At 42.3% G+C, this 14,860-nt stretch overlaps 1 protein-coding gene across 1 annotated transcript in view; it reads right to left on the bottom strand.

The window, feature by feature from the left end:
• Positions 1–14,860, bottom strand: part of TANC2 (tetratricopeptide repeat, ankyrin repeat and coiled-coil containing 2) — a 529,014-nt gene that overhangs the window by 121,418 nt on the left and 392,736 nt on the right. Inside the window, exon 9 of the mRNA XM_084857421.1 lies at positions 7,587–7,850. Within this exon, the coding sequence (XP_084713547.1) occupies positions 7,587–7,850 (264 nt within the window). The remainder of the gene's footprint in view (positions 1–7,586; positions 7,851–14,860) is intronic.

Raw genomic sequence — 14,860 nt, 5'->3', positions numbered from 1 at the left:
AAAGGGATACAAAACCATTTCTAAGGATTTTAGGGTCTACCAATCTACTGTCAGAAAAACAGACTACAGAAGGAGAAGGTTGAAGGAGTGGTCGTCCTACTAAAATCTCTCCAAGAACAAACAGGCACATCATCCAGGAAGTAAAAAAGAACCCCAGAGTAACATCCAAGGATTTGCAGGCCACTCTCACCTTGGCTAATGTGAGTGTTTATGATTCAATGATCAGAAAAAGACTGAACAAGAATGGTGTTCATGGGGGATAGCCAGGAGGAAACCACCGCTCCCTAAAAAGAAAACTGCTGCCTGCTTGAAGCTTGTTGAAGATCAGGTAGATGATCCACAAGATTTATGGAATCATAGAATAGTGGGGTTGGAAGGGGCCTATAAGACCATTGAGTCCAACCCGCTGCTCGATGCAGGACTTCTGGAACAATGTTCTCTGGACAGACAAGCCAAAGGTAGAACTTTTGGTCCTCAATGTGAAATGTTATGCTTGGCAAAAAATGAACACTGAGTTCAAACAGAAGAACCTGTATTCTTCTGTTTAAAGAACCTGTTTGAACAGGGAGAGCAAACAGGAGTTGGTCAGGGGAGTTCAGCAGGGGAGGTCAAGGGGGAGGCCCCTAACTTAAAAAAAAATAAAAATATATTTTTTAAACTTCTTTTTCTTCTAACACACTCTTCCATACCAGTGGGACTCCCAGCAAATAGAGGACAAAGCACAGGCTATTCCAGTACAATCAGAAAGCTAGAAACAAAAAGGGAATAGAGACTATGGAAGGAAAAGACTCTCCAGTTGTGGTGACCTGCAAGGTCTGTGCAATGTTTGTTTTCCTGCCTGAGATCAACATGGCCTACACGTGCAACAAGTGCAAGCTGATCAAGCTGTTGGAAGAAAAAGTAAGAGCGGTGAGTGTCGACCCTCCAGGGAATAAGAGAATACGAAGAGTTCTTGGACAGAATGGTGGAACTACAACAGCAAACTGAAGAATAGAAGCTGGAAGAGCAACAGAAAGCTGAGGCCAAAGAGGAAAATGCTGAGGTGAGGAAAAATGAAGTAGAGGAAACTCCTTGGTAAAGGGTGACAGTTAGGAGCAGAAGAACTAGAAGCCACTCTGCACTAGTGGAAGCAGTGGAGCTATGGAACTTGAGGATGAGACTGGACGACAGCCTGCAGAGGAAGAACCACAGGGGAACCTGCATAAGAGTGAGCAAGAGGCTGAAGGTCAGTCAAGCAGAGGCGATGAAACCCAGGCCTACAACAACAAGAAGAGAAGAGTAGTAGTTGTGGGAGACTCCTTGCTGCGTGGGATTGAAACCCAAGTGTGTCACGAAGACCCATGGACTCGTCAGGTATGCTGTCTCCCGGAAGGACGGATTAGAGACGTGACTGAAGGGTTACCTGCACTCATAAAGCCCACTGACAGGTTTCCCTTTCTTCTCATCCCTGTGGGAACAAATGATACTGCCAAGCAGAGCTACGAAGAAATAACGTCAGACTTTGAAGCTTTGGGAAAGAAACTCAAGAATTTTGGGGACCAGTTAGTTTTCTCATCCATTCCTCCAGTAGTTAGAAGAGGGATAGAAAGGGAAAGAAAAATACTCCGGGTGAATGACTGGCTATGAAGGTGGTGACAACACGAGAGATTTGGATTCTGGGACCACGGGCTATACTTCCTGGAAGATGGACTGTTGGCAAGGGATGGGTTGCACCTCACAAAGGCTGGGAAGAATGTGTTTGGCCACAGCATGAAGAACTTCATCAGGAGGGTTTTAAACTGAATCTTATGGGGAAGGGAGACGTAAAGTTGGGGGTAATAATGGATGAAGGCTCATGCACTGCAACTCGAATAGTGCCCAATAACAGTCTTCAGAAACATGTAGGAAGAAAGCCAGACTGCAAAGCACATGGTCTTTGATGTCTATACACTAATGCCCAGGGTATGGGAAACAAACAGAATGAACTTGAACTCTTAATACAGGAGGGAAATTATGACTTGATAGGTGTAACTGAGACTTACATCACATGGGAGTCACATGGGATGACTCCCGTGACTGGAATACAACAACTGAAGGATATAACTTGTTCAAAAAGAACAGGAGGGACAGAAAGGGAGGTAGAGTCACACTATATGTTAAAAATACATATCTCTGCACAGAAATACAGGAGTCTGGGCTTGGTAACCCCATCGAGAGCATTTGGGTGAAAATAAATGGAGCAAAGAATAAAAGGAACATGGTGGTCGGAGACTACTACTGGCCACCCACTCAAGGAAAAGACGAGGATGAAACTTTTGAAAAGCAAACTGCCGAGGTTTCAAGGAAGCATGACGGAGTAGTAATGGGGGATTCCAATTTCCCTGATATCTGTTGGGAGACAAATTCTGCAAAACATGCCCCCCCCCCCCCGGAAATTCCTCACTTGTGTGGCACATAACTTAATCCTACAGAAAGTACAGGAAGGAACTAGAGGATCGGCTATCCTTGACTTGATCCTAACCAACAGGGATGACTTAGTGGGTAAAGTAGCAGTTACAGGAACTCTGGGGAAAAGCGACTATGTTATACTTGAGTTCATGGTTCTAAAGGAAGCAAAAGCCGAGTGTAACCAAACCCGTACCCTGGATTTTAGGAAAGCTGATTTTAATAAACTCAGAACAACAATAAGTAAGGTCCCATGGCAATCGACTCTAACGAGAAAGGAAATTCTTAAGGCACAAAAAAAAACGCAGAAGACAACAGAATAAGCCAATGTGGCTTTACAAAAAGCTTAGAGATGACCTGAAAACAACAAAGGACACATATAGGAAGTGGAAGGTCAAGCTACAAAGGACACATATAGGAAGTGGAAGGTCAAGCTACAAAGGAAGAGTACAGGCAGGTAGCACAGAATTGCAGGGATGGTGTCAGGAAAGCTAAAGCTGAGAATGAGCTGAGGTTAGCGAGGAAGGCTAAAAACAACAAAAAGGCTTTCTTCAGATATGTGCATAATAAAAGACAGAGGAAAGAAATGTTAAATTTAATTTAACTGTTAAATAAAGATGGTAAAATGATAACAAATGACAAAGAAAAGGCAGAGGTGCTCAATTCCTACTTTGGCTCAGTCTTCTCCCAAAAGAGGGTCTATGAGCCCTCTGGCAAAGGCGAAGTACAGGCTGAAGGGGCAGGTCTGCAGCTTTGGATCGATAGGCATGTGGTCAAGGAACACCTAATTAATTTTAATGAGTTCAAATCTCCAGGGCCAGATGAACTGCATCCTAGAGTAATAAAGGAACTGGCAGATGAACTCTCAGAACCACTGTCTATTCTCTTTGAGAAATTATGGAGGACAGGTGAAGTGCCAGAGGACTGGAGGAGGGCTAATGTTGTCCCTGTCTTCAAAAAGGAGGAACCTGAGAACTACAGACCAGTCAGTCTGACATCAATCCCCGGGAACATTCTGGAGCAGATTATAAAGCGATCCATATGTAAGCACCTTGAAAACAATGCAGGGATTACTTGAAGCCAACATGGATTTGGCAAGAACAAATCCTGCCAGACGAATCTGATCTCATTTTTTGATCAGGTAACCTCCCTTGTGGACTGCAGGAAAGTTGTGGACATAATATACCTCGACTTCAGCAAAGCTTTCGACAAAGTGCCCCATGATATCCTGATGAACAAACTAGCTCAAAGTGGGCTAGATGAAACAATGATCAGGTGGATCCACGGTTGGCTACAGAATCAGACTCAAAGAGCGCTTATCAGTGGGATCTTCTCAAACTGGGGAGAGGTAAAGAGCGGGGTACCGCTGGGCTCAGTCCTGGGCCCAGTGCTCTTCAACATTTTTATTAATTACTTGGAGGAGGAGGTGCAGGGTATGCTGATCAAATCTGCAGATGAAACAAAATTGGGTGGGATAGCTAATACCCTCGAAGACAGAAACAAAATTTAAAGTGATCCTGATAGGCTGGAGCACTGGGCAGAAAACAACAGAATGACATTTAATAGGGATAAAGGCCAAGTTCTGCACCTAGGAAAAAGAAACCAAATGCACCATTACAAGATGGACGATACTTGGCTCAACAATACTACAAGCGAGAAGGGTCTTGGAATTGTTGTAGATCACAAGCCGAATATGAGCCAATAACATGATGTGGCTGCATTAATAGAAGCATAGCTTCCAAATCCCGTGAAGTATTCCCCTCTACTCAGCACTGGTTGGGCCTCATCTGGAGTACTGATGTCCAGTTCTGGGCACCACACCTGAAGAACGATGTAGACAAACTGGAGAGGGTTCAGAGGAGGGCGACAAAGATGATCAGGGGACTGGAAACCAATCCCTATGAGGAGAGACTGAAAGAACTGGGCATGTTTAGCCTTGAGAAGAGAAGACTGAGGGGAGATAGGATAGTGCTCTTCAAGTACTTGAAAGGTTGTCACAGACAGGAAGGCCAGAATCTCTTCTTGATTATCCCAGAATGAAGGACACAGAAGAATGGGCTCAAGTGACAGGAAGCCAGATTCTGGCTGAACATCGGAAAAACTTCCTGACTTTTAGAGCAGTATGACAATGGAACCAATTACTTGGGGAGGTAGTGGGCTCTCCCATACTGGAAGCATTCAAGATGAAACTGGACAGCCATCTGTCAGGGATGCTTTTACTTGGACTTGATGGTCTTGTAGGCCCCTTCCAACCCTACTATTCTATGATTCTATGAACCTCATCCCAACCGTCAAGCATAGTGGTGGGAACTTGATAGTTTGGGTCTGCTTTGCAGCTTCAGGACCTGAACGGCTTGCCATCATTGACACAACCATGAATTCTGCAGTGTATCAGAAAATTCTAGAGGAGAATATCAGGTCATCTGTTCATGAGCTGAAGGTGAATCGAAAGTCGGTCATGCAACAAGTATGCTGTTAAACGTACAAGCAGATCTACACAAGAATGGCTGTAAAAGAAGAAATTCCGTGTTTTAGGACCTGAAGCAAGCTGTTCATGCAAGGAAGCCCTCAATGTCATGGAGCTCAAGCAGTTCTGTAAAGAGGAATGGGACAAAATTCCTCAAAAGCGATAAGAGAGATGGACCAACAGTTACAGGAAATGCATATCTGAAGTCATTGCTGCTCAAGGGGGGCCACCAGGTACTGAATCTAAGTTTCACGCATAGATATTGAATGTTGAATCATTCGTGGATACATAAATGTTTAAAAACCATCATGTCTGTGTGTCATTTGTTTAATCAGGTTATCTATTGTTCTTTATCTAGGATTATGGGGTTAGATTAAGATCTAGTAACATTTTAGGTTGGAAATATGTGACAATCCTAAAGGGTTCACAAACTTTCTCACCAATGTAATCCATAGTCAGTAACCCTTGTTCAGGATCTAGTTGTAAACATGAATTAGTAGTGACAGGATTAATCCAGTGACGTGAAAATCTAAGTGGTTGATGGTCACTTTCTGGCATGAATCCACTGTGAAAGATAGTATTGTCATATAGGGAAAATAAGACATCATAAACATAATTCACAATACTTGCCCCAAAACAATTTATGTAAGTAAATTCTCCAGTTCAGAACCATTAATAATTAAGAGATTAGGTTTAATTGCCATGGCAATAAAAGCAAGGCCAGAGCTATTACTCTTGGATCTTTGACTTCTCACATTTCCCCATAGATCCTTATAAATTCCCTAAAGCCTCAGCCATGGTCTCATTATTAGATCCTATATGTGCAGTGAAGTCACTAGTAACCAACCACAAGGAATATGGTGGGGAACTGGTTCTCAAGGTCAGATAACAAGTTTTCCAGTTTATACCAACAACTGATGTGGTAATATGGTGAGGACTGAGGAGGCACATAGATGTTAACAAATATGTAGGAATTCATATTACTTTTAACACTAACTGTCAAAGCCCAAGGAACCAACTTTTTAAGTGAAAGAACTGAAGCATGAAGCGAGGTAGAGACTAATATTGCCAACCCCACCACTTGGCCTACCACCTTTTTGGTATCATAACATAGCCAAGTTCCTTGGAATAGGAAAACATGAAATTTAGTTATCTAACAAAGGAATTCATTATCCTCTAATCTATTTCTCCTGTCAGCCAAATTCCAAGATAGACAATGAAGTTTATCCTTCACCTGGGCCTTCAAATGTCGTTCAACTAGTACCCCCTTTTCATGCCCTAACACAGCTCCATTTTAAGCAATTGGTAGTTAGGTTTCTATTGGTGGATTTCAGCAGTAACAGTAATGCCATCCCTTTTACCTCCACTGTCATCTAGTTCATAAGGTTCTAATTTTCTCCTTTATAGCCAATTAGCAAAGGTCTGTTGTGCTTGCTCAGAGATAACACAAGCCTTGTTTTTGTTTTTAATAGTTGGAATTCTCAAAAGAAATTAAATCAGCTTGATCTGTTCTACAGTTATTGTATTATCGCAGTAAGTGATGGAACTGTTAAGAGCTGGCTATGAAGATACCCTGCTCTGATTAATTAATGTATCCCTCAGAGCATCCAATCTATTACAAATAAATTTTTGCTCAGTCTGAGGTAAGATGCTAACTTTAGCTTAAAATGAAAGAGACTTTTCTTCAAAGCCCCTGTGTTCACTACTACAAATATTGTAATTTGCATTTAATATGAGGCATCTGGGAAGAAATCTGGGGTTGGACTTGATGGTCTTATCAAGTCCAACCCCAGATTCCAATCCTACTATTCCAATCCTTCCAATCCTACTATTCTATGATTCTATGAAATCTTTTTGTCTCTTGCGCGCCCTGTGTGCAGAATCTTATTTTGCATTCCAAGTTGCAGAAGCACTATGAGGGAAATGATGCTTGGTCTATATTACTTCATAAGCTCAGCAAACCAGGTAATTATAAGTTTCTGCAATGTCACTAACATAAACTTTTTAGGATTGTACAGGTGCTACCTGAGGTCTGTTACTACAAGGGATTCTTCCATGGAGTGGCTCATCAGTTTAGGACTGTTGAATATTCAATGCAAATTTCTACTTAGTGGAAATTGGAAGTGAGGCATAACCAAGTCAGATCAAATTTGTTCCCTGGAGCAGGGGTAGTGTCAGTAAATTAGGATTTGTAATACTGCAAGTAGTCTCTTGTGAAATCTTATTTTGGCTCCGCAGTTCCTAACTTCACTACTCTGCTCATATCACTCTTTAGCTTTAGCATATGTGGAGTTTGTATGATTTAATTTAAAATATGAGAGTTAAATTGAATAATGCTTAAGTGGCATTGTGCCACTTAAGTCCTGACACTATCAGGACATTGTGCCACTTAAGTCCTGATAGTCCTGACACTATCAACAACTGAGCTTTTGCTCTGAATAATGTTATGTTTCACATAACAAGGTTAATCCAAAATCGAGGTTCAGAGAGAAGGGATTCATGGACCATAAAACCAGAAGCTAGAAATCTAGAACATAGTTAGTAATCAGTATGAGTTGTTATTCTAGAAATGCTGTTTTCAACACCTGAAGCATTTGTACAATTTCAAAAACAGGGTGTTCTAAATGTAAAATGACAATATTGTGAGCTTATCATTTATTATAATTCATCATAACGAAGAATGAGAATTTCTTACCTGCTACAGAGTTTGGCCGTGGCATAAGGTAGAGTGGAATGGATTGTACTGATTGGGATAAAACCGTCTCTAGGTTCCTTTCAGGGATCTTATTTAAACTGTATGTAGAGGCTGTCATGTTTTCATCTACTCGATATAAACAAGAGTCTATGCTAGATTTTTGAGACTGCCAAGGTTTCAGGTTTCCTCCAGATCCTAATTCTTTACTGCTTTCCCCTCCATACTTAGCACGATCCATATTTTCAGAATAGCTCGTCAGTGTTGCTGTAACAGACAACAAAGAAAAACATGAATGACAAAGGAAGCAATTAATTTGAGTTCTATAAAATATTAATAATACAAAAGGAAGCAATTAATTCATATGTCACTTCATAGATGAAGATGACAGTTTCCAAAGTTCAACAATGTGACTTTCCTTTAGTCTGAATGCAGCCACTGCACCTCCTTGCCTGCTACTGTTGCAGAACCCAGAGTCAGAGAGACCACGGAGTGAAGGAAAAAGAGATTCTTTATTTAACGCGCGGGCTTAAGGCTGGAATCGTTTCCAAAGAGCCAGAAGCCCCGATTTACATTAGCACATTGGTTTTATAGACATTGTGACACATATGAAACGGCTCCTCCTCCCCCTCCCGCATGGGGTTGCAATCCTCAACATTTCTTCTCTTAGCACTATTGTTTATAATACAAGAACTGGGTTATAGGGTAGCCATGATAAGGAGAGAACAGAAGAGAACAGCAGAGAACAAGATATACAATTGTATGACCTTTGACAAGATAAGGAATTCCTGTGTCTCGTCAGCTTACAACAATATATTCAAGGGAGAAAGAGCTCAGCAAGAACATGAAGCATGAGACTGCATGAGGCTACTTAGTCTGATCCCCGATATGGCTGCTACACTACTTTGCTGTGCCTTTCCCACTTTCTTCTTCTGCCTGCTGTGAAGCAAACCTAGATCTCCAGTGAGTGAAGCAACCAACAGAGGAGCAGGGCAGGAGGTGCAATGGTTGTATCCTCTCTTGATGCCCGTGAACATTCAGCTACAAGTTATAGGTACTAACCCCAAGTTAAAACCTGGCAACCCTAATGAACCCAGATCTATAGAACTCCTGAAAGTAGGAGGTAGAAAAGAAGGGAAGGTGATATCTCTTTAACCTGTTTCCTCAGGCCTCTCATACTTTCATCTGTACTTATGTCTAGAACATTGCATAGCAGTGAACCTAGGAGCAGAGCAGTTGGTGGGGAGGAAAAGACCTCCCACTGCTGCCACTGCTGCTGGAGTCAGCAGCCAGGTAAGTCGGTGAAGACATGCAGGTGGGACAGAGTTTGGAGGCATGTGGGAGTAAGACTGTGGATGTGATGGAAGAGTAGGGGCTTGGAGGTGGGCTTGGATCCCACCATGCTCTGAATGACATTAGGCAGGCATAATATGGTCCAATTTAGCTTGTAATTGGGCCAGGAATAAAGCAACTAATTATCTGAGTCTTCAGGGAAATACTTCACTTTCCTAAGCCCAATTATGAACCTGACATAGGTTGACAACATCCCCCACCCCTGCCAAACCTGTCAACTTGGGTCCTCATTCTTGATCTTCCTCATTATTGCTGAAATGTTTATCTTATCTTAGTAAGCCAAATATTTATTATCTATACAAGACTAGAGTCTTGTGCCAAGCTTCACTGCAAAAAAGTTTTCAGGATGAGGTAGAGCAGGGCCTTCAACTTTTCCAGATCCTAGCCTTCAACATGGAATCTGTGTCCCTCCTCATTCAGCCTAACCAGAACTTTTGCATTAGTTGCTATTCACAGAAGTAATCAACTGAAGCCCCCCTGCACCTCTCACCCCTTGTTATCCATTCTTCGTCCCTGGTAATCAGTGGTAAAGAAAAAAAGGCATGGGCACTACTAGCACAACCCATTACAGTCATATACGTGAGCATATCTACTAGTTGGAGGCTCTTGGAATTACTTTCAGGGCAAGAATTACACTGGAAACAACAGGAGTTGTAGTGAGGATGCACATGATCTCAAGTACTGTTCCCAATCTCATAACGGCAATTATGAGAAATAGCAATATATTACAATGTCCTCCCTCTGCAATAAAATGAAGGTAACATGAAGAACCAACATGGCTATCATATCTAAAAACTATGAACAACACATTTCCTTTGAGGCTTCTATTGCTCATATGAGTTATCAACATCATTATGGGCTTGATTGTCTTGATTAGCATGAAGGGTCTAACTGTTAAACCAAAGTTAATGTTTCATATAGATGGCATAATCTCTTCCCTTCCCATGCCTTTGAAATAAGACACCCATCAGAGTTCAGGGGAAGGACAGGAAGAACACTAGAAGCAGTAGCATTTTGAGTCTGGACACAGATGGAGGGAGAGAGACAGATGTGAGTTCAGCTGGACTGGACACAACTGCAGGGACTTTGCAGTTTGCTTTGGCAATCTGATGTTGGATTAGCAGGCTTGGTGCTATTGTTGGAATCTGTTTACATCTATTATGCTGTGCTTGTAAATAAAACAGATACTTTTGAGACACCATAAGTCTCCAGTGCTCTCTCATTCAAAGTCAACAACGACAACAAAAACCCATAGCATATTTATAAAGCACCTCAACAGCAAGGTGCTGCACAGTAATTATATTAAAAAGAATGAACCCTACCCACAGGCTGACAATATAAAAGATAACACCATGAGGAAAGTGGAAAGGACACACAAAGAAAGGAGAAGAAGGAGAAGCAGAGGTCAGAGAGCAAAGCCATGGGAAAACAGGTACATTTTCAAACATAAATCCTACTTAGAGTAGACCCAGTGAAATGAATGGGACTTAGACATGACTAACTGAAGTCCTATGCATTTTAATGGGTCTACTCTAGGTAGGGCTTATGTTGGCTTTTCTGTTTAAACACTTTCAGAGAGAGAAGTTTGGACATCAGGAGGCAGTAAATTGCAGAGAAAAGAGGCAGCACCTTTGATATTTTGTCCGCTTTTGTTGAAGCTCATGTATAATTGCTAGAAAGCCGTGTGCATGTCATACAAATCCATGTATGTATATTAAAAAATGGAAAATAATTTCTAAAAATTAAAAGAAAATTTTCGAGCACCCTCAGGCACCACATTGGGGACCCACCTGTGGGTGCCACTGAAGGTGCCCGTGGGCGCCATGTCACCTGCAGGCATTGCGTTGGGAACCCCTGCACTACACTCTAACAAATCAGAGAATAGCTACTTCTAATCTGGGGAAATTAGTTAATTTATGCCCCAAAGTATAGACTTTGTTTTTGGCAGCTTTTGTTCTTAACTCACAAATGCATACATGTTACAGAAGAGAAAAACGACTTCATTAGTATATCAGCTCTCTACCACATGGATACTAGTTCTAATAGGGCCAACTAAAAGGTGAAGATTGCAGACTGGGACTATGGAAATGGCACAGGAGGGGATTTGAAATCTGTTTAGCCATGTAAGCTCAGGTGCTGATTAAAATGATGGGCTGCAGGGGTAGTAATGGATAGATTTAGGAGGAAAGAAGGAACAGAGCATATGCAGTTATAATTACCTGACTTCAAGGGAAACTGAAAGAACTTCACTTCCTGGTTGGTTACAAACAGAAAAATGCTGTGGACACAGACTGTCCTTGTGTTTCTCAGCTTTAAATCCAAATGCAAAAGTGGGACAAAAGCCTCAAGCTGCTTAGGCACTATTGAGTACTATGTTGTCCAGAAAGAACTAAATGATGATCCATTCAAACATGATTCTGAGATGACTAGTACTTGTGGCAATGATGGACAGACAGAGGCCATTATTAGAGATCTCAGAGACCCCACAATGTGATTAAAAATTGAATTTAAAATAAGGCTTGTCCTTAGAATTCCCAATGAGATTCAGAGTAGTTGTGTTCAGCTTGACAGCTTTAGTAGCCACTTCCCAATATTCTAGGCTCCCTGCTTGACCACCCCCCCTAGACTCAAGGATAGTAACTCATATGGAAGGTGCAGGCTGCCTCTGTGGCCTCACAGATCAAGCTGCATTTCTGCAATGTATGGAACCTGGCTCTGGACTTAAATGGCACTTTACCAGGGAGTAAAGCTTTCTTTCAGTACGAATCCAAGGCAAAGCATTCAACATCACAGTAATTCAAGTCTATGCCCCAACCACTGAGGCCGAAGAAGCTGAGGTTGATCGGTTCTATGAAGACCTACAACACCTTCTAGAACTAACACCCAAAAAAGATGTCCTCTTCATCATAGGGGATTGGAATGCTAAAGTAGGAAGTCAAGAAATAACTGGGATAACAGGCAAGCATGGCCTTGGTGTACAAAATGAAGCAGGACAAAGGCTAATAGAGTTTTGCCAAGAGAACATGCTGATCATAGCAAACACTCTTTTCCAACAGCACAAGAGGCGACTCTACACATGGACATCACCAGATGGTCAGTATCGAAATCAGATTGATTATGTACTTTGCAGCCAAAGATGGAAAAGCTCTATACAGTCAGTCAAAACAAGACCTGGAGCTGACTGCGGCTCAGATCATGAGCTTCTTGTTGCAAAATTTCGGCTTAAATTGAAGAACATAGGGAAAAGCACTAAACCATTCAGGTATGGCCTAAATCATATCCCTTATGAATATACAGTGGAGGTGAGGAATAGATTTCAGGGATTAGACCTGATAGACAGAGTGCCTGAGGAACTATGAACGGAGGTCTGTAACACTGTTTAGGAGGCAGCAACTCAATCCATCCTAAAGAAAAAGAAATGCAAGAAAGCCAAGTGGCTGTCTGATGAGGCTTTACAAGTAGCTGAAGAAAGAAGGGAAGCGAAAAGCAAGGGAGAAAGGGGAAGATATATCCAACTGAATGCAGAGTTCCAGAGAATAGCAAGGAGAGACAAGAAGGCCTTCTTAAAGGAACAATGCAAAGAAATCGAGGAAAACAACAGAATGGGAAAGACTAGAGATCTCTTCAAGGAAATCGGAGATCTCAAGGGAACGTTTTGTGCAAAGACGGGCATGATAAAGGACAAAGAAGGCAGGGACCTAACAGAAGCAGATGAGATTAAGAAGAGGTGGAAAGAATACACAGAAGAACTATACAGGAAAGATCTGAATGTCCCTGATAGCCATGATAGTGCGGTCACTGAACTTGATCCGGACATCCTCGAGAATGAAGTCAAGTGGGCCTTAGGAAGCATTAGTAACAACAAAGCTAGCGGAGATGACAGTATTCCAGCTGAGCTATTTAAAATCCTAAAAGATGATGCTGTTAAAGTCTTGCACTCAATATGCCAATACATTTGGAACACTCAACAGTGGCCACAAGACTGGAAAAGGTCAGTTTACATTCCAATTTCAAAGAAGGGCAACGCCAAAGAGTGTTCAAACTACCGTACGATTGTGCTCATTTCACATGCCAGCAAGGTGATGCTCAAAATCCTACAAGCTAGGCTTCAGCAGTATGCGAACCGAGAACTACCGGAAGTACAAGATGGGTTTTGAAGAGGCAGAGGAACTAGAGATCAAATTGCCAACTTTCGCTGGATCATGGATAAAGCAAGAGAATTCCAGAAAAATGTCTATTTCTGCTTCATTGACTACGCTAAAGCCTTTGATTGTGTGGATCACAGCAAACTGTGGCAAATTCTGAAAGAGATGGGGGTACCAGACCACCTTACCTGTTTCCTGAGAAACCTGTATGAGGGTCAAGAAGCAACAGTAAGAACCAGACATGGAACAACCGAGTGGTTCAAAATTGGGAAAGGAGTACGACAAGGCTGCATATTGTCACCCTGCTTATTTAACTTATATGCAGAGTACATCATGAGAAACGCCGGGCTGGATGAATCACAAGTCGGAATTAAGATTGCCAGGAGAATTATCAACAACCTCAGATACGCAGATGATACCACCCTAATGGCAGAAAGCGAAGAGGATCTAAAGAGCCTCTTGTTGAGGGTGAAAGAGGAGAGTGCAAAAGCTGGTTTGAAACTCAACATTAAAAAAACGAAGATCATGGCATCTGGCCCCATCACTTCCTGGCATATAGAAGGGGAAGAAATGGAAGCAGTGACACATTTTATTTTCTTGGCTCCAAGATCACCGCAGACGGTGACTGTAGCCATGAAATTAAAAGACGCTTGCTCCTTGGGAGGAAAGCTATGGCATAGTAAGAAGCAGAGACATCACCTTGCCGACAAAGGTCCGTCTAATCAAAGCTATGGTTTTCCCAGTAGTAACGTATGGCTGTGAGAGCTGGACTATAAGGAAGGCTGAGTGCCGAAGAACTGATGCTTTCGAACTGTGGTGCTGGAGAAGACTCTTACGAGTCCCCTGGACTGCAAGGAGGTCAAATCAGTCCATCCTAAAGGAAATCAACCCTGACTGCTCATTGGAAGGACAGATACTGAAGCTGAAGCTCAAATATTTTGGCCATCTAATGCGAAGAGAAAACTCTCTGGAAAAGACCCTGATGCTGGGAAAGACTGAAGGCAAAAGGAGAAGGGGACGGCAGAGGATGAGATGGCTAGATAGCATCACTGATGCAATTAATATGGACTTGAGCACGCTCAGGGAGAGAACGCAGGACAGGAAGGCCTGGCGTGCTATGGTCTATGGGGTCATGAAGAGTCGGACACAACTGAATGACTGAACAACAACAACAATACAATGCAAATGGATCCCTCTGGGCAAATGAGGCAATAAGGTGGTTCAATAGGAAAGCAGTGTGGGAGAACTTCGGCCAGGGAAATGTGGGATAGGTGCCAGAGTGGAGTAGAGAATTGTGCTAGGAAAGAGTTATGAGGAACAACATTAGGATTCTGGGTTATTCTTAGAGCTAAGACCCACAACCATGAGAGATGTCCAAGCAGAAAGAATGAACAAATGCTACCCAGATGTTATAGGGTTGAAAACAAAGGGGTACAAAGGACTTGATGTCTCAGAGGCTGGACCCAAGATGGGTCAGAACGAAGAGGACAATAGCTTGCCTCTTGGGAATGAACATCAGAAAGGTTCCTTGCCACTTGATTGATATCTGCCTGGCTATAAAGGGCCATAGCAGTACAGTAAAAGACAATTAACTACCAATATTTCAAATCAAAAGGTATCATTAGGGTTGTCCAGGTGATATCTGAAGCCACTGATCAGTCTAGGAGGTGGGGACCCTTCAGGATTGAGCTAAATTTCTTGCTAAGGCTCTGGATTGACCAGTTAATCAGCTGGGTGATGGCGTGACAATCAGGTAGACATTTGCATGTTTCCGTAGTT

Source organism: Heloderma suspectum, chromosome 5, assembly GCF_057233095.1.
Source record: "Heloderma suspectum isolate Gila_16-S chromosome 5, 16-S_ref, whole genome shotgun sequence".
In the NCBI taxonomy this organism is placed as follows: domain Eukaryota; kingdom Metazoa; phylum Chordata; class Lepidosauria; order Squamata; family Helodermatidae; genus Heloderma; species Heloderma suspectum.
The sequence above is the reverse complement of the archived record's forward strand: the minus strand, read 5'-3'. Positions and strand labels throughout refer to the sequence as shown.